Source organism: Lethenteron reissneri, chromosome 43 (assembly GCF_015708825.2).
Source record: "Lethenteron reissneri isolate LAM-NWPU_2019-01 chromosome 43, ASM1570882v1, whole genome shotgun sequence".
Lineage (NCBI taxonomy): Eukaryota > Metazoa > Chordata > Hyperoartia > Petromyzontiformes > Petromyzontidae > Lethenteron > Lethenteron reissneri.
This window is the reverse complement of record NC_083821.1, coordinates 7,335,354-7,354,920: the sequence shown is the minus strand read 5'-3', so window position 1 is coordinate 7,354,920 and position 19,567 is coordinate 7,335,354. Positions and strand designations below refer to the sequence as shown.

The following is a 19,567-nucleotide window of genomic DNA, read 5'->3' as shown; positions in this document are numbered from 1 at the left end:
TCAGATCAACATAAGCATTTGCTTAGTGTACCTATGCCTAGCACAGCCACTGGGAAGGGGACATCTGAGGGATAACACTTGAGTGTCCCCTCGTGGTCCAATTGAAGGGTTGATGCTGCTCATGATGATGATGCTGATGATGCTGATGCTGCTAATGATGCTGCTAATGATGATGATGCTGCTAATGATGCTTATGATGATGATGCTGCTGATGATGATGCTTCTAATGATGCTGCTAATGATGCTTATGATGATGATGCTGATGATGCTGATGCTGCTAATGATGCTGCTAATGATGATGATGCTGCTAATGATGCTTATGATGATGATGCTGCTGATGATGATGCTTCTAATGATGCTGCTGATGATGATGCTGATGATGCTTATGATGATGATGCTGATGATGATGATGCTGATGATGGTGCTGCTGATGCTGCTAATGATGATGATGCTGCTAATGATGCTTATGATGATGATAATGCTGCTGATGATGCTGCTAATGATGCTGCTGCTGATGATGCTGATGATGATGCTGCTGATGCTGATGATGATGCTGCTGCTGATGATGCTGCTGCTCATGATGCTGCTGATGCCGCTGCTGCTCATGATGCTGATGATGCTGCTGATGATGCTGCTGCTGCTGATGTTGCTGATGTTACTGATGTTGCTGATGCTGCTGATGATGCTGATGCTGCTGATGTTGTTGATGATGATGCTTCTGCTGATGATGATGCTGCTGCTGATGCTGCTGATGCTGCTGCTGATGATGCTGCTGCTGATGATGCTGCTGATGCTGTGCTCCGTTTAAGCGTATGATGGTGCACCTGACTTGTGCTCAATTTCGGATTAAAAAAGCACTTGACCGACCTTATGTACACATCCCCCTAACGCACTCCCACATCACCGAGGAGAGTGAAAGTGGAAAAAAAATACGTCGCGCAATGTACAAATAATAATAATAATGTCAGAGCAAACAAGCGGCTTAAAAAAACGAAATCACGGTTGCTGAGCACATACCCAATCGGCCAAAGGTGCAAAACACCAAATTGGCCGGCAACGAAACCGCACTCGACGAAAGTGAATACGTTACTCGCATTGAGGACGTCTATAAGAACGTGTGGGAATGAGATAATGGGAGCTAATTCTAAGATCGAGCAGTGCGTGGAGAGACTCAGAGAGAGAGAAAGAGAAGAGCTGTGACCTTTAGTGTGGTGGTTGAACGCGCTGTGTGGATGAGACGAAACGGTCAGTGTGGTAGACCCGACTCACCATCATGGGCGGACTAATCGATAAAGAAAAATAGTGGGAACAGTACCCACGGTAACAAGCTACAGAAGGGTCGTACGGAGGCAACCGACTAGTGGCCGCTGTACGTTGAACTCCAACGAGCGAGGCGGGGGGAGGGCACCTTTATCCCCGTCGTTGCAAATCTTCTTGAGGTCGATGAAGTGAGTGCCGATGGCCGTGTCGTTGACTTTGTCGCTGTCGCGGATTTGGAGCTTCATACGGCGGCAGAGTGGTGGGAAGAGCTCGGTGAACACCACCTGCTCGTTCCACACCGGCTCGTAGCTGTTCCGCTGCACGGACGTCTTGCCCTGGGCGCCAGTGCACAGCACGCAGCACAAGGGTCAAAGTTTTTCTTTCCCCACATGTATGGTCCACTGAAGTACAGTAGAACCTCTGGTCACGACCATAATTCGTTCCATAACTTTGGTCGCAACCCGATTTGGTCGTTCGTGACCAGAGGTTCTACTGTACTACCACAAATGACAGCTCAACGAAGCGGCTTGTCACGTGGAAATGTACAGCGTCCAAATACTCTAAACGCACACGTCGATTCTAAATGTGGAGGGAAGAATCGGAGGACCTGGACAACAAAAATCCACACGACCACGGGGAGAACGCGCAAACTCCAAATATACAGCAGGCGTCAGGGTCCGGATCGAAGCCACGACCTCCAGTATACCAGGTGAGCTAGGTAACATCTTGTCACCATGGTGCCCATGCCAATAAAAAAAATACATGCAGGGAAGGCACCTGTCTCAAATTGATCCTTTGACCCCATTTGTTTTCAGGACTTAGTGTAAAAAACTACAAGGGATGGCTGCCTTCGTGTGATGGATGGATTTCTCGATTGAGGAGTCAAGAAGGCCTGTGACAGAATAAGACCTTCTCCATCCTGTCCAAAACAAATTGTGGGTTAGCTGCCTCCATTCCCCAGATATATTCCTGTATGCACGTATTCAACAACCACAAGACACTCTCCATCGCTCTCAACCGTATTGCTCCTGAAGGTCAGTTGACTGAAAACTGAAATCGGGTTTGATATTGACCACACCATCATCCTCAAAAGGTACACTTCAACAGCCAAGAAAGAGATTCTCAAACAGCAATTTCCTTGGCAACACAGTCCTAAAGTAGGGATCATTATATTCTTAGGTTTTTTCCGTAAAGTCACGTAGGCGTGCTTCAGCAACACCGAACCTCACAATGGCTCCTCCCACCCTCAACCAGTATTTATACAAGGACTGTTTTCTTGGAATTTCTCTTACTTGATGCAGCAGTCGTGCTGTGACGGTTCCACCTGAAGACGGAAGCTTGTGTTGCCTCCAAAACGTAGTGATTTTTTATTTTATTTTACTTTTATTCATTTTAATTTTAATTTTTTACCTACATGACTTTACCGAAAAAACCTAAGAATATGAATCGTTGCAGTCACGAAAGCTTCAAATCTAGAATTAGGGATCATTATGTTCATGTGTGGATATGAATGTATTCATGTCAAGTATGTATGTATGTTGAACTTCTTTCGTGACCGTAGGTGTGCACATATTCACACGCTCAGCATAAAACGGGTGTTGCACGCAAATGTGCGGAGTTAAGGGGTGCTACGATCGCTCCCCTTTCCACCCCCCCGCTCGCTTGCACCTTCTGTCCAGCGAAGGAGACTTGCACGTAGGGGTCGACGAGGTCCCTCTCCTGGCCCATGAGGGCCTTCTTCACGTTGGCCACGATGGCGGTGTTCATCTTGGGCAGGCCCTCGGCCTTGTAGATCCTCACGGAGAAACGGGCCCACTGCCGATCTGCCGGGATCCCTTCCGGGAGCAGCAGATTCCTTCCCAGAATAAAATGAAAGTATGGACGATACAAAAGTGTTTTACGAGAGCAAACATATCTAAATTGTTTGTTTTTACCTCATTTGATTTGATAATAGAAAATATGGTTCTACTTGTATTTGATGGAAGCTTTAAGACTGCTGCTAGTTTCTGCTGAATTGGCTATTTTCATGACAGATATAGGCAGAAAATGCCGTTGGAAGCACATGATTCAGGCCAATATTTAATGGTAAGTGTTTACTATATATTTTAATTCACCTTTATTTAGCCAGGTAATAAATCCTTGAGGTTAAAAACCTCTTTTGCGACGGGGACCTGGCAAAAAGTCAGCAAAAATAATCACCACACACATACACACAATTTTACTGATATTGTGTATATGTGTAATAAAGGACTCGACCACGATGTCTGGCTTGGTGTCCTTTATTCGGTTCTTCTCTCTTAACCCGCACGGCTGTCCTTCTATAAGACTCTATACTGACACTGATACTGCTCTCCTGCAGTTTCTCCCCTCGTCGTTCTCTCAGCCTCTCTCTCCTCTCGTCGCTCTCGTAGCCTCTCCCTCACACACAGCCTCGCCGGCTGTGTTCCCCGCAGCTCCTCGTCCGCCTTCTCTCCAGCCGCCCCACCGCTGTCTTCTCTCGCAGCTCCGCTGGCTGCTCCCTTAGCTGGCCACCGCTGGCCGCCGCTGCCACCCCTTGGCTTTGCCCACGTGGCCTTACTCTGGTCCAGTCCCACTCGTTCTGCCTTCCTCTTCCGGTCTCCTCCCTTAAGAACCTTAACCTTTCCTCCCACGTCACCTAACTCCACCTCTCCGTGACGTCACATCCGGGAGGTCGCCCGCGCCCGCATTACACCACCCTCCCCCGTGGAGAAAAACCCAGCCGACCTCGGCTGAACAACACCAACAGTAATGCGGGCGAACCCGAGCGTAACACACCAAAGGACACCAAGCATGCAATATAACAGTAAGAACAATCAACACAACTCAACAATCAATAACGTAGCAGAAGCAGGCAATAAATACACAGTAAGAACAATACAACATAACAATCAACGAAACACAAGGGATTTAGAGCGTGTGCGGGTCGCCGGCCCGTCCCGGACGGTCGGCGGCCCATCCGCGGAACGGGAACGTGATTGAGTTTGAGGAGCGACAGGGTGAAATCCCCCTGTCGCTGTTGGAAGTCCACCAACGTCCCGTGTCCTTGAAGGATCAGTTTTGGGCTTGTCCCGCGGATGCGTCTGCAGCGGGGTCGGAAGGGCTGCAGGGCTCGAAGGACCCGCAGATCTGGCAGGCACCCTCCGAGCAGAGCGCCTCGTCCCCTCCGGTGTCAAGGCCGGCCTGCCTGTTTCGGTGGATCCTTGGGCGGCTTGGCCGGTAATGAGGCCTCCTGTTGTGGCGGACCCGGGATGCGGGCCCAGCAGTCCTTCGCGTAGTGGCCCTTCCGTCCGCAGCGGAAGCAATCGGCGTCGTTGCGCCGAAGCGCAGGCCTTGCATCGCGCCGCCCGCGTATCGGCGGTGCAGCACGAGAGGCCGGTCCACCGCGGCCTGACCATGGCACCGAGGCGGCCGTCAGCTCCTGAGGGCCCCGCTCATCCGGCACGTATACCGACTTCGTAGGGTCCCAACCCAGAGCGCCACCCTCCGCGACGGGCCTCCCTGTCCACGCCGTGACCTGTTTCCATCGTCGTAGGTTGAATTGTGCATCCAGACATTTCGCCGCCGCCCGGGAGGTGAGCTTCTCATGCCCGCACACCGGCATGGGAATCCCAAGATCCCGCGACAGCTCGAGCATCTTGCCCAAGATGAGAGGCTCGAGCAGGTCAGGTGTTGTATCTGGATACGCGGCCATAGCCAAATCAAGCACTGCACCCCTGTACGCCACAGGCGACTCCTCGGGCGCTCGTTGTCGTTGAGCGAATCGCCGATGCGCGTCGTCAGGTGGCTCGTAGGCGTCGGCCATTTCTTGAAAAACTCCATATAATGTCCTCTTCTTCTCGGCCTTAATGGAGCGAAAAAAACGAACAGATTCGTCGTCCAGAAGAGTCGGCAACACTTCCAAGGCCTCAGCATCGGTCCATCTCGCAGAACGGACCGCCGCTAAAAATCTGCAGGCGAAAGCGCTCCAGTCGCCCCCAATGGCGAATTCCTTGACCGTGGTGAGATGGCGACTCCGACTTCGCTTCACTCCGCCCTCCGCCGATGGTTCCTCCGGAGGCAAATTCAAAATGGCGTCGAATCGCGGCGTGGTCAAGATGGCGGATTCCCGCCGCGGCACGCGCAAGATGGCGGCCTCCTGCCGCGTGGCCCATGGCGCCGGGAGTGAAGAACCCGTGGCGGCCTGTGGAGCACTCTCCGCTCTCTCCGTCGCCGTGCTTGGGGTGACGAGATGACACAATTGGCCCAGGGCGTCCTTGAGAGTCTCCAGTTGCTCAGCCACCTGCAGCCATCGCCGATCAGCGTCTGATGGTGTCGGCGGCCCTGACACTGTGGCTACATCTTCCACTCCCGTCCCCGCACTCGTTTCAGCAGGGCTCTCCTCCACCACCCTGGCAGGATCCATGTTTGGAGGGAAGTCTTCGTCTTCGGACGAAGAAGCCGATGCCGGCGCTGGAACATTTTTCTTTCTCACTTGTTTCGACATGCCGTTGCACTTCCGACACCAATGTAATAAAGGACTCGACCACGATGTCTGGCTTGGTGTCCTTTATTCGGTTCTTCTCTCTTAACCCGCACGGCTGTCCTTCTATAAGACTCTATACTGACACTGATACTGCTCTCCTGCAGTTTCTCCCCTCGTCGTTCTCTCAGCCTCTCTCTCCTCTCGTCGCTCTCGTAGCCTCTCCCTCACACACAGCCTCGCCGGCTGTGTTCCCCGCAGCTCCTCGTCCGCCTTCTCTCCAGCCGCCCCACCGCTGTCTTCTCTCGCAGCTCCGCTGGCTGCTCCCTTAGCTGGCCACCGCTGGCCGCCGCTGCCACCCCTTGGCTTTGCCCACGTGGCCTTACTCTGGTCCAGTCCCACTCGTTCTGCCTTCCTCTTCCGGTCTCCTCCCTTAAGAACCTTAACCTTTCCTCCCACGTCACCTAACTCCACCTCTCCGTGACGTCACATCCGGGAGGTCGCCCGCGCCCGCATTACATATGTAATACGAAGTATCCATTCGAAACGCTCGCAAAGCAATGCATCACTATGTGATGGAATGGCCCATAGAAGCAGATACTACAGAGCTACTCCTGAGATTCCTTAAGGTAAATCTTCATTGCATAGCAATTACACCAAAAATATTTTTTATTCTCAGCACTGCCAATATATAATCAAGATTCAACGTGATTTTGTTGTTGTTATCTATTAATTGGTGGCCAGCCTGCTATCCATCAACTCACTATACTTGAAAATGTTATACTGGAAACCTGAATTTCATCAGTGCCAGCTCAGTGCTCTGACTCCTGAACCATGCAACCACAACTTCAAGCATTTTTATCTTATTTTAAAAAGTGTATAAACGGCAAGAGAATTCCTTTATATTTTTTAAAGATTCTGTAGCATATCATTGTTTTACATCGAGTTATTTGTCGCGTATTTTAAATAATCTTCTTGGTTCTTTCGGTAAAGTATAATAAAATAATTATTTTATTATGTTTTATTTTTATTATTATTAAAATAAAACATAATAAAATAATTATTTTATTATGTTTTATTTTTATTATTTTATTACTTCCCTTCTACGTGACTTTACCGAAAGAACCAAGAAGATGAATCCCTGCAGTCACGAAAGCTTTAAATCGATATTTTAAATAAGTCAACGCACATGCACATTGATATACGTTTTAAAGACACTAAGGGATAAAGGTTGCACAATTATTATACTTTAGGCTCCCCTCTTCGTATTGACAAGCGTTATGAACATCGCGAACCAACTGTGAGCATGTTTCTCTGCTACATTTGATGTCAATCACACAAAATGCCATGGGCCACCTCTACAAGTGGCTCAGCGTTAGAGTGAGCTTCACACAAAAAAAAGTTGTGAGTTCAAATCCTGGTGAGAGGGCTTGACTCGGTCCACCCTCCCTCTGGGGTTGATAAAATGAGTACCGCTTTGTGGGGTTGTCCTGTGGATCGACTCATCCTTGCCATACGAACGTGGAATTTCCACCACTGGGCCGAGTTGAACCCCGACTGAGACTTGAACTCGCAACCTTCTCATGCTTTGCTTAACGCCCCAAACCCGAAGCGCCACTCGGCTGACATAAGCAGTCGTTTTCACCCCAATCACTCCCACTTGAATTGTTTGCAAGAGGCGCTGCTGTTATCATGTTCAGGTGCTGGCCAGGCTGTAAACGGGAGATGAGCACCGCCTCAATTGGCAATTTGAGCCGGAAATCATCGACCTCTATTTTTACCCCCCCCCCCTTTTTACTTTTAACCTCTTGCGTGAAATGGAGCGCGTGGAAGGTACAAACCCTTCAATGGAGTCGGCGTCGTTGTCGACGGACTTGTGCGGCGTCTTGATGTTGTCGCCCTTCCCCACCACGGCGATGTCGCAGTTCACGTAGCCCTTGATGCCAGCCGTGATGTCGTCTGGGTCGGTGAGCACGGCCCACTTGTGGTAGAAGCGGTGGTCTGCCGTCATCGACGAGGGTGCACAAGGAACGCAGCGGGACATGACGGTTAATTCACCGTCGCTACGAGACGGCGGTGTTGCGCCGTCTGCCTGGCTGGCTGAGGGATACGGCTGGAATGGGCACGAGTTAAAATCCCGGTTGGTTTCTCCCCCTGCTTGAAACCCAAAAGCACCGAGCTTGGGATTTTGTCCGCGGAGTATCTGTGCCCTCTCCATGCGTGGTTGTGCTTTGTACCGGGCTCTTGTTGAGTTACAATAAACAAAACAAAATCCCGGTTGGAGGTCAACTCGGTCTACCATCCTTGTGCCGTCGATAAAATAGGTACCATTTTGTGGTAAGCTAACAGCGGTCATCCAACAGAAATGCCTATCTTGAAAAATATTCACCGCTGGCTCTGCATGGCCAATGCAGATGAGGGCACTGCCCAAATGCTTTTTTTTAAGCAAGAGTCTCAGAGTTTTTAAGATCTAATTTTTTTTTTACCATTAAGGAGTGGCACACAATCGTAAAAAAAAACTCAAAATATCATACGCCTTCATTTGCGTTTCCAATAAGCGATTACTTTGTGTACCAATAGAATGACGCTCATGGAATTTTGATGCAGGCATTTTGCAATGCACTGACTCAAAATTCCAGGTTACTTGTGCTGGTTCTGTTTTGAAGGGTTGATGATTGCGGGGGAAATGTGCACTTTCTGGCAGATGTAGACAGTATGATATAAACATACGTTTAATACAACAGAGATAACATACAATTGGACTTGAGTATTGCACACTTTCAGACTACCACCAGGCACTGTACAGATCAGTGATGGATAATGTTGTATCTCCCAGACTAGGGATTGTGGTGTAACTTGGAACATCTGAAAATTAAAATTCAGTTGAATTTGTAAAAGTGTGCGTGGATTTCTCCACAGCAATACTACTTGATATATAAACCATCATTGATTTGTAGCAGCAGCAGCGTGATTATCACAGTTGTACACCTGGAGCCAATGTCAACACTTTACATCAATACTGGTCAGTTACATTCAGCCACAGAGTCTCTATCAAGATCAATATGGGTCCCATGTCTGCGGGAACTAGATATTTCGTTTCTCTTCACATTCTCAACAAAACGAAAAGGAAATCACAGAACCAGGGTACACGGCATCCAGACGGCCAGCATATATACATGCGACAGTAGTTCCAAGTTTCGAGTTTGTTGTGTTTCACCAAGAGCTATCTGGGTCACCAAAATGGGAGTGGGTGCCCTTAGTTGTGATCTAGGAAACGATGGAAATACTTCTGTATTTTAATCACCTTAAGTGTACGAAATAGAATGGGAACAGCTGACCTATAATACCACCACCCCATGCAAAATATCGCACAATTTTCACTGCTGCTCGATTCACAACACGAGGGTAGATATGAGGCGTATAACCAGTGACCTTTGCCCTGACAGCCAAATGCAATCTGCGAGCCTCCCTGGCCACAGTCCTAACCCCTTCAGCCTCAGAAATCCCATTGGGATATCAAAACGGCAAGAGGGCTGACTTTCTAAATAATGTCGCTCGGCTGATATAAATCAATGAACACAAATAAAACTCATATTCTTGGTTCTTTCGGTAAAGTCAAGCAAGCAGCTGAGGACAGCTGCTTGTGTTGTGGCCGAAACGTCGTGAGAACTTTATTATGTTTTAGTTTATTTATTTTATTATTTCCCTTCTACGTGACTTTACCGAAAGAACCAAGAATATGAATCCCTGCGGTCACAAAAGTTTTAAATCGAAATACAAATAAAACTCCTCTTTTTATTGGTGGCACATGTGTGAAGGCATTGGAGATCCACAGACCCGTGCCTGGCAGCTGATAAAATTGTACATAACTTAATTATGCAATCATCTAAGGAATGTCTGACTGCTTTAAAAACCAAGCCATACGCAGATTTAAAAAAATATATATCATTAAGCAGCCATGATCATAACACAATTTCTCCACCCCAACTTATTTTGGAATTACAACGTAATTACATTTCTGGACAGCAATAAAAAGATGCAATCAATGTCCTGCGGCGCTCACATTCAGCAGAACATGTGCTGTGTTTTTTTTTGACACTCAGTGCCAATCGGGGTATTTGGCGTACATTTAATACCGGGTAAATTTAACACAGAGGTGCGATTGTAAGGCAAAAATTCTAAAGCCACTGCAGCAATGGTTAAAAGATGTGCGCATTGGAGCAACCGACAGGGAATGTCTCATAGTTGTCAGATGAAATCTTTACAATTGCTTATTATTATATTCCACCTTACTTTGAAAGCTAATCACACAGTGAGCAAAGCTTAATGAACTGAGATATGTAATGCAATAAAATCTTGCCAACTGATGATAATGACAATAATGATGATGGCAGCATTTCTCCCCCTCAAACAAGCTCATATTATGACGGAAGCTCTGAAAAAGTGGTACACACATTCCACACTTTTTAAGGCAGGAGAAAGCATTTTCATTACATAACCACTGCTGACTTCCCATGAAGTCAAACTCATTTTACCGATGAAGGATGGTTAATGGGCCGAGTCGAACCCCAACTGAGATTCGAGATTCGAACTCACAACCTTCCCATGCAGTAGCTCAACGCTCCAACCTTCAGCGCCACCCAGCTGGATAGGCAGTCGCTTTCACCCCAATCACTCCCATTTGAATTGCTTGCAAGAGACACTGCTGTTGTCACTTTTAGGCGCCGCATTTATATCTGTCAATCTTATCGTGACATTTTGTCGTGGCCAAAGGAGGGAACGGCAGCAAATGTGCCTGTAGGAGGCAGTAAAGCAAGTAAGTGTCTGGGCGGGTTATCTGTTTGAGTTTGAGAGATATCTCCTCCTTTGCAAGGATTTTCCCCAGGCACTTTGGGTGCTTTTTACAGGGAACAAAAACGCAACTGTCTGATAACCCAAAGAGGAAGAAGACCTCCGATTACCACCTCCGATGAGTGCGGTTGGCTACATACGTTGCGAAAGAAGTTTCGACATACATACAACACTTTTTATTTTTAAAGACTCATTGCAACGTTCACGAGCCCAGACTTCAACAATTTCAAAGGACAACTCTCTTACCAGGCTGACTGTAGACTGTGCCGACGTCTAATTTGAAGGTGCCGACAAGAGTTCCACTTCGGATTAAGTTCTTTGAGTGGATCACCTGCGAATAAATACACGAGCGATGTGATCACGACAGGCAGACAATTGGCATAAATCATCCACAGCTGTATGTACGTATGTATGTTGAACTTCTTTCACACTATATGTAGCCAACCGTGCGAATTGGAGGTGCGGAAATAGGACAACAACAACTCTAAGCTGAACTTAGTTCTACAACTGAGTTAAATATATCAGCAGCAGAATACTTCAAACACCTGAAGCAATATTTTCCTTCAGTTTAAATTTCTTGGACGGAATATTCGGAACTGTGCTTGATTTAACTGGCCATAGGCCGTAAATGGGATTATCGATCCACAGATCTCTAATGAATTTGGCACAATTTGGGATTTGTGTTATTATTTGAAGTCAGACTTTTATTTTCATATGCATTCATGTGTTATGTTAATATTACAAATAAAAAAACAAAGCAAGTAGAAGACATTAATACGTGGAAATTATATTATACGTAACTGGCAAAAATAAAGTGTTTTGTATCATTTTCAGAGGTTCTGCTGACCATTGTAACTTTAAATAAAGCTATGCCATCGTAATTATTCTGTCGTCAAATGTCCACAGGTCCCACGAGACGAGCCAATATTTCAAGCGCACGATCCACATTAAAAACAAACGTTTATAACTCTGACTGCAGCAACGCGACGACACTCACCGAGATCTTTATGATCTTGTCAAACATCATGTTGGGAGGCGTGTGGAAGTCAAACACAAAATACTGCAACGAGAAGGAACGGGTGAGTGAGTACTGCAACTCACTCGAGGTGCTCGCGAGCTCAGCGGTCAAGCGCACAGACCCGGGGTCGCCACGACATCACTTTGCCACAGGTTGCGGCCGAAACGTCGTGATTTAATTTATTTTCTATCCACGTGACTTTACCAAAAGAACCAAAGAGTATGGATCCCTGCAGTCACGAAAACTTCAAATCTAGATTCAGCGGCAGCGCATTCACCGCTCATTGCAGAGGTTCACGGTTCTAATTCCAGCGGCCGCCCCGGTTACTACTGCGGGTGTACTCTGGTAACCACGGTGATATACCTATGAGCCGTTTGTGTGCCGGTTTTCAGGGTCCAAATTTGGTAAGTTTGAAAATTACCCATAAATTATGCAATTGGGATTTTACGCACAGCGGTAATACTTCGCCCCTGACTGGCAGACTGATGCCCCAGGTCACTCTTTCAAGTAAGACTACCCTGGTCTCTTTGGTCCTCACATGGTTAAACAAAATAACTTATACTACGGTACAATATACATGTTCACAATCGGATGATTATAACAGTCTAATTTTTGTGCTTTGCAGAACTTCAAGCGTTAATACATCTTACCGCAATGTTATTCAACTTGCTGTTGAATCAACATAAACCCTACCACGGGTCTGCTAATCATTGCAATGTTACAAACTCTGATGCTTTGAACGCAGATGCAATCTGTTACTCAAGAAGACAATCACAGCACGATGAACATTATGTCATATAACCACCATGCCGCCACTCACTCCGGAACACATTTAGCAAACCACTAATATAATGGGTAATAGCTAATGTCTTTATTTAAAGCATTAATCACTGCACTTTGGCTATTTCGTGAATATTGTCAGGCTTTATACGATTCATTATTCATTTCTGTGGGTTAGATCGTGTAGATACGATATCATTTTCAAATGATTACCCTTCTCCCCACGCATGAGCTGAGCTTTTTCAACACCTGAGGATGCTGGTTGTAATTTCCAGCGAAAAGTCATTCATAGAAAATCGTCAAATGTTGCTTGCTCTTGAACGGTTCAGTTTTGCTGATAAACCAAATCAATGGGGATATTTGCCCACACGACAGCTTGATTTTATTAACTGTGTTGTGTGGTGGAGGGGTATAGTAAAAAAAATACATTTTATCCCCACGTTCTAACCCGAAAAAGACATTACGAATCATATTGGTCGTGAAAGCCTACGTATAAATACATTATAAAATAATTACAAATAAATCATAGTACTGTATCACAACATTTAGCAGGACGGATGATGCAATTATCGGGTACCGTATATATAAACGATATATTGCAATATCACTCTGTAGTGACGGCCCTAACATGGATCTATGGGGTGCCAAGGTGGCGAGATGTTAACTACCTTGCCTGGTCTACAGGAGGTCATGGGTTCGATCCCAACCCCGATGCCTGTATATATAGAGTTTGCATATTCTCTCCGTAGTCGCGTGGATTTTTCTCCAGGTCCTCCGGTTTTTCCCTCCACATTTCGAATCAACATCCATCCATAGCATTTGGCTGCTATAAATCTCCACGTGATAAGCCCACTTCGTTGAGCTATCATTTGTGGCCAGGTCGCTTTCGATAAAAAAGCTATGTAGCTCGCCGGGGCCTTACCTGGTAAAATAAAAATGTTTAAACAGTTTAGTAAATATGCGAAAAAAGCAGGGGCTCTTGCTGCTCTCACCTCGTTGTAGTAGGGGCAGTTCGTGGACTCCTTCTGGCTCGTCTGTTTCTTTTCTTCCCCGACCTCCACAATCACAACCGGGTCCATGTTGAGGCCCACCAGCTGTCGGGCCTCGATGATCATCACGCTCACCTGGCGGACGCAAGGATGCGGACACTGGTGGCCACTGCAACCGCTGCATGATGCTTCGCAGAGATCACCCGCTGTGAGTTCCCAAATGGGGAAAGGGAAGTCCCATGGTCCATGGAAAATAATGGTAATCGTTGTAGCTTATCTTTGGGGTCAACATAAGGGGTCGCCAATAATGTAAACTCCTTATCCAACCGGGAGCAGCAGTGGTTACGGTGTAATGGGGAAGGATGTGATTTCTTGGTTGAACGGGTCGACGGTGACCTTTCACCCTTTGGGTGAGCAATCAAACGAGTGCAACTTTGTCAACGACGAAAAGTCACAGCGATTTCCTGCTCCAATGAGCGTTGAGCTCATCTCCTGTTAACAGCTCTGAGCCATAATTGGTTCTTTACCCTTCTATCTGGCAACAAAACTGACACCTTTTTGCAAGGAGTCATGTTTGCATAGACCGCAATACCTGCAGTCATAAATACAAACAAAAGACATAACTCTGATAATGTGCACTGTCCTTGAAGTTGATTGGTCCACACCCGAGACAGCTTTCCTTCGAGCCTAGTCTCATATGGGTTGGACCAGATGACGCCAAAAGGCGCACAACTCAAGGACAATGCACCATCAGAGTATGAGAGCTCGGGGCAAGCATCTACACTATGGGGACCTCATTTGCCAGTAAAAATATGATAATTGGTTCTTTACCCTTCTATCTGGCAACAAAACTGACACCTTTTTGCAAGGAGTCATGTTTGCATAGACCGCAATACCTGCAGTTTGTATTTATGACTGCAGGTATTGCGGTCTATGCAAACATGACTCCTTGCAAAAAGGTGTCAGTTTTGTTGCCAGATAGAAGGGTAAAGAACCAATTATCATATTTTTACTGGCAAATGAGGTCCCCATAGTGTAGATGCTTGCCCCGAGCTCTCATACTCTGATGGTGCATTGTCCTTGAGTTGTGCGCCTTTTGGCGTCATCTGGTCCAACCCATATGAGACTAGGCTCGAAGGAAAGCTGTCTCGGGTGTGGACCAATCAACTTCAAGGACAGTGCACATTATCAGAGTTATGTCTTTTGTTTGTATTTATGACTGCAGGTATTGCGGTCTATGCAAACATGACTCCTTGCAAAAAGGTGTCAGTTTTGTTGCCAGATAGAAGGGTAAAGAACCAATTATCATATTTTTACTGGCAAATGAGGTCCCCATAGTGTAGCTCTGAGCCAGTTGCAGAAATGTCATATTCCTATCGTGGGTGCAAGTCTATCCGGTTGACTTCCCCATAAAGTGGTACTAACTTTATCAACCCCAGAGGAATGATGGGCTGAGTCAATGCCTGACCAGGATTTGAACTCGCTACCTTCCGATTGCGGGCCAGTCGCTCTACTTATGTACAAACACTGGCTCCCTGCCATGGGAATGTGGAATTAGTATCACTAGCTCAGGGCTGGAAAGAAAAAGTGAGTGCCACTCGATGCTCATTTAAGGAAAAATATACTTTTACTTTTTGACTTCAAAGTCAACTGCATAATTACCATAATGTAACATTATACATTGCAACAAGCTGCTGACTGGAGAGCGTTCATTATATTGGCCACAATTGTGTCAGTTAACTTTGTATGCAATGTCATATCTTTCATTAAAAAAACAGAACAGAAAGCCATTGTGTCCCTGCTTCATGTGCAATGCAATTTGCCGCAACTAATTACGAAGGCGATTTGAAAGTTGGGTGGGCGAAAGCTTGTGCCAAAATGCCCACCACTTTCATCCTTGGCATCTTATCTGGAGAGGACACCTTGACTCAGCCGTGCATTCACTCAGCGCTCCGAGATGTTTGGTTACAATTGTGGGACGCAATACAAATGAAAGTATTATTATTAGTTAGTGTTAATATGACTCGATGCTACAGCTGCTTCAGCTCCATGTGGAGATGACTAACAGTGGCCTGTCTGCTTTAAATAGTATTTTGTGATTCATTACACTCCAACCACTTTAAATTAGTACTGAGCAGACAAAGTGGATAATTTAGTCAACGTAATACTGCCACTGGAATTAAACAGGAAAGAAAACATTACAATCAAGGTTATTCGTTATGCATGTTATGCAAACCGGCAGCATTACATTGGGCTCCTAACACAAAGCGGTACACATTCGCCTGTGAGACATTCCTCTGTGACCTCTGTCCAAAATGTCACGGTGAAGGGTGAACAATGAATTCTTACAGAGTTGCCCAAGTGAGGGGTTTAGCGACCACACGGTACTGGTGAGTCCTAATAAGGACGAAACCAACTCTGTACCTCTATATCACCGCTACCCATCAGTCTGTCACGTTTGCTCATATTTATTTATTTTGATAAGGACCGTGAGGATGGTTTTTTGCACACTGCACAAAGGCTGTGTGCTTTCGTCCACGTTTCTGTGTGTCGTTCGAAACTTACAAAATTGCACCAATAATGGTGCTGGTTAATTACCGTGGCGCTAAAGGACAAGGAGCGGAGGAATGCATACAATGTTCTGGCTTGCTGTGTCATCAACAACGTATCACGATTTATGAGTTTCCTTTGTTACAGTGCCTGTGATTGTATGAACATTGGGAAGCCCTTTGCCGAATCGTATTAAGTCTAAGAGTGTCTTTGTCCAGCTTGATAGGCTTTAGTGATTTCTACTCTACTATGACAAATGCCTTACTTTTACCGTGAACATTGTGAAAAAAACCACGAGGAACTATTTACACTACAGTTCGTATTGGCACTGTAGGAACTATACAGATGCTTCATGTATTTATTCTGACCTCAATTAAAGCAATGTCATTATACACACAAAACAATCTTATTTAATATGGCAATACTGCATTGTCATGCAATTTAACGAGAATTTATTTTTTATTGTTTAGTCTGCGTTGTTTCTCAGGTTTATTGATGAACCAGCACTATTCGCCCGTCAGGGGTCAGTCACCTCCCCGTTGCTCTTCTAAACGCTGCTGCCGTGGTTACTGTTTCCCGTGAGCGTCACTCATTGATTCCTCCACTCACGTTGAGGACTTGATCTGCCAGACATTGACTCTTTGGTCTCATCCACCACACTGTGTTCATCCACCACCACCACCACACAGCAGGTCACCACATTTCTCTTCCTGCTTCTTCCCTCGCACTGCTCGACTCCAGAAATCCCCCCTCCCATCATCTCTTCTCCCCGTGATCCTGTGGATTTTTTTCTCGTTTTTCCCCACACGTTTAGAAACGTGCGTTTAGAGTGGTCGATTGCTGTACAAGTTCCGCGTGATATGCCACAAGAAGAAGCTAATGGCTCAGTGACGTCCTGATCGCAAACGCTTGTGTTGCGATCAAAACGTCGTAGTTTTTTGTTATTTTCTTTCAACCTATCTACGTGACTTTACCGAAAGACCCAAAGAATATGAATTCCTGCAGTCACAAAAGCTTTAAGTCAAGATTTAAAATAAAAAAAGTTTAGTTTTAGTTTTACTTTCTTTTCCGCAAGCTTTCATTAAAACTTTGCTCAATTCCAGAAATGCAATAAGCATTCTTATCGATTACAACGTTAATCGTGCTCTGTTGTTTGACAACTTGGCGTTTTGTGCCATTGGGCCTGCGTTCAGAAAATGCGAATGAAAAGAAACGCTTGCAGTTGTTTGTTTTTATAACACCACATGGTGTAATGGTGGTGAGCGGTCTTCCTGGTGATGCCGTGGCAAGTGCCCGTCATGTGCATTGGCTGCTGTGCGGTGATGGGACACCGCCACCGTCACCGCCACCGCCACTGCCACCACCACCGTCACCGTCATCACCACCGTCACCGTCACCGCCACCGTCACCGCCACCGTCACCACCACCATCACCGTCACCGCCACCGTCACCGCCACTGTCACCGCCACCGCCACCGTCATCATCACTGCCACTGTCACCGCCACCATCACCGTCACCACCACCGTCACCGTCATCACCGCCACCATCACCGTCACCACCACCGTCACCATCACCGTCACCGTCACTGCCACCATCACCGCCACCACCACCGCCACCGTCACCACGACCGTCACCGTCACCATCACCGCCACCGCCACCGTCACCATCACCGTCACCGTCACCACCACCGTCACCACCACCATCACCGTCATCATCACCGCCACCATCACCGCCACCGTCACCAGCGTGTGTACCTGGTAGCTCTGAGGCTTGCCCGCAGTCGGATCGACCCTCGGCTCCGGTTTCGATCTGTGAGCAAAGCATCGCTTCGCTGTTTAATGCCAGCTCCTGGCGTTGACAAATGCCTTGTATGGTGATGTTAACAAAGACGGTTCTTAATGCGCACGTGTTTCTGGAAGCAGACGGAATGTTTGGCCGGTGTACATAGACACACGAGTAAACATCTAGGTATACGCACATACCATTAACACATTACATACACACAACATATGAGGACTGACTTTCACTCAGACACCCTCATAATATCGCATACCTGTCAAACCCTTATCAGTGTCTACCTTATTACGGACCAATTCAGACCTTATTGGTCTGAATTCATCCTAGAAAGTCCCATCACAAGGGAGAAACATAAACAATTAGACAAAAAAATGTTGCCCGTATTGAAACGGCTGTACGCTGTATGGACCTGAAAACTAAATTTCCCTATACAAAAATACGGGTAAACCGTATGGGTTGACAGGTATGCTATCGTGTCCTGCAAGATCCCATGCCTGACCCCTATACATCGCAACAATAATAATAACAAGAATAAAACAAACATGTATAATTTCAACTTGGCTTGCACGCAGCATTCGCTCACTCTCAACGAGAGCGACGTGGTGATCCAGTGATAACGATTGCCCAAGCTCTACAATACTCTATATATTGAGATGTTTTCAACCTGCCCAAGCCAGCTTCCTCTTAATGGACTTTAAAATGTAATGTCTTAAACTCGCACATGTTCAATGATCCATATTTTCCTCTCTCCGCAGACCAGTCTAATTCTAAGCATGCATCTCTCCTAGTGCAATTTTCAGCACTTTTCAGCTAATCTCTCACAATCTCATCTCACTCATCGGTTGGCATCATTCCACCAAGCTCGCTGTACAAAATAAACAGTGAAAATGTCATTTCGGATTACTTTGCTCCTGGCAGTTTTCACCCAGTGATCACAAGCAGGAAAGTGATGTGGAATGGTGTCACGCTGCTCTCCAATGCGTTCTTTTGGGGTCCGCTAATTGTAATTTCTTTGTCAAAGTCCACGTTTATGATCAATCCTGTTGGTTTGACCACCTACGTGTACACCTCTCGCCTCGTGGTCTGTCATTGCCTCTCTTTTGTTTTACGATCAGAGGAAACAAGAAGATGCTCGGTGTAGTCGGCACTTTGCTTCATTCATCATTTCGTTTTTTTATGCTTTGCTTTATGTAACCCCCCCCCCCTCCTTTTTAAATGAAAGATTTAACAAAATATTTCTCGCTCTGCTCTCCTTCCCCCTTCCCTCTCTCTGTACTCCCCTCTCTGCCCCTCCTCTCTCTGTACCCCCTCTCTTCCTACTCCATGTCGCTCTCTCTCTCTCGCTCACTCTTTCTCTCGCTCTCTGGCTCTCTCTTTTTTTTAACTACGACAAGTGTTGCATCTCTTGTCGAGCTCACCTTCACCTCACGAATTCCTACAGCTCTCTCATCTCCGTCTCATTCACAACCCCTTTCTTTCATCTCACCCGTCTGCATCTCGTGACGTCTCGGCGAGCCACGTCTCCCCCCACGAGGCCACAGCTCAATGGACCACTCTCAAAGAGCCTTCGGGGGGTGGCCAGGTGTGTCCCGTGGTCCACCGGATGAAGAACCCTGCCCTTAGCGTTCTACGTTGTCCCATGTAATACGTGACGCCCTCTTTTGGCTACGCTCACCTTTTGTTGGAAACATTGGTGGTCTCGACGATGCCAGAGGCGAGGGAGATGTTGTCCAGCATGTCGCCCCGGCTTGCCGCCAACATCTTCCTGTCCATTTCCTCTACGTCCATATTCTCGTCATCTGTAGTTGTAGTAATGACAGGAGGGATGAGTTGGACTACATC

The 19,567-nt window shown here is 46.6% G+C and overlaps 1 protein-coding gene across 9 annotated transcripts in view; it reads right to left on the bottom strand.

The window, feature by feature from the left end:
- Positions 1-19,567, bottom strand: part of LOC133353377 (otoferlin-like) — a 163,259-nt gene that overhangs the window by 64,288 nt on the left and 79,404 nt on the right. For all 9 annotated transcript variants that reach the window (XM_061569572.1, XM_061569571.1, XM_061569576.1 and 6 more), the window contains 8 exons: positions 19,401-19,524; positions 17,683-17,737; positions 13,382-13,513; positions 11,589-11,651; positions 10,838-10,922; positions 7,582-7,741; positions 2,929-3,115; positions 1,409-1,595 (listed from right to left, as the gene is read on the bottom strand). In XM_061569572.1, the coding sequence (XP_061425556.1) occupies positions 1,409-1,595; positions 2,929-3,115; positions 7,582-7,741; positions 10,838-10,922; positions 11,589-11,651; positions 13,382-13,513; positions 17,683-17,737; positions 19,401-19,524 (993 nt within the window). The remainder of the gene's footprint in view (positions 1-1,408; positions 1,596-2,928; positions 3,116-7,581; positions 7,742-10,837; positions 10,923-11,588; positions 11,652-13,381; positions 13,514-17,682; positions 17,738-19,400; positions 19,525-19,567) is intronic.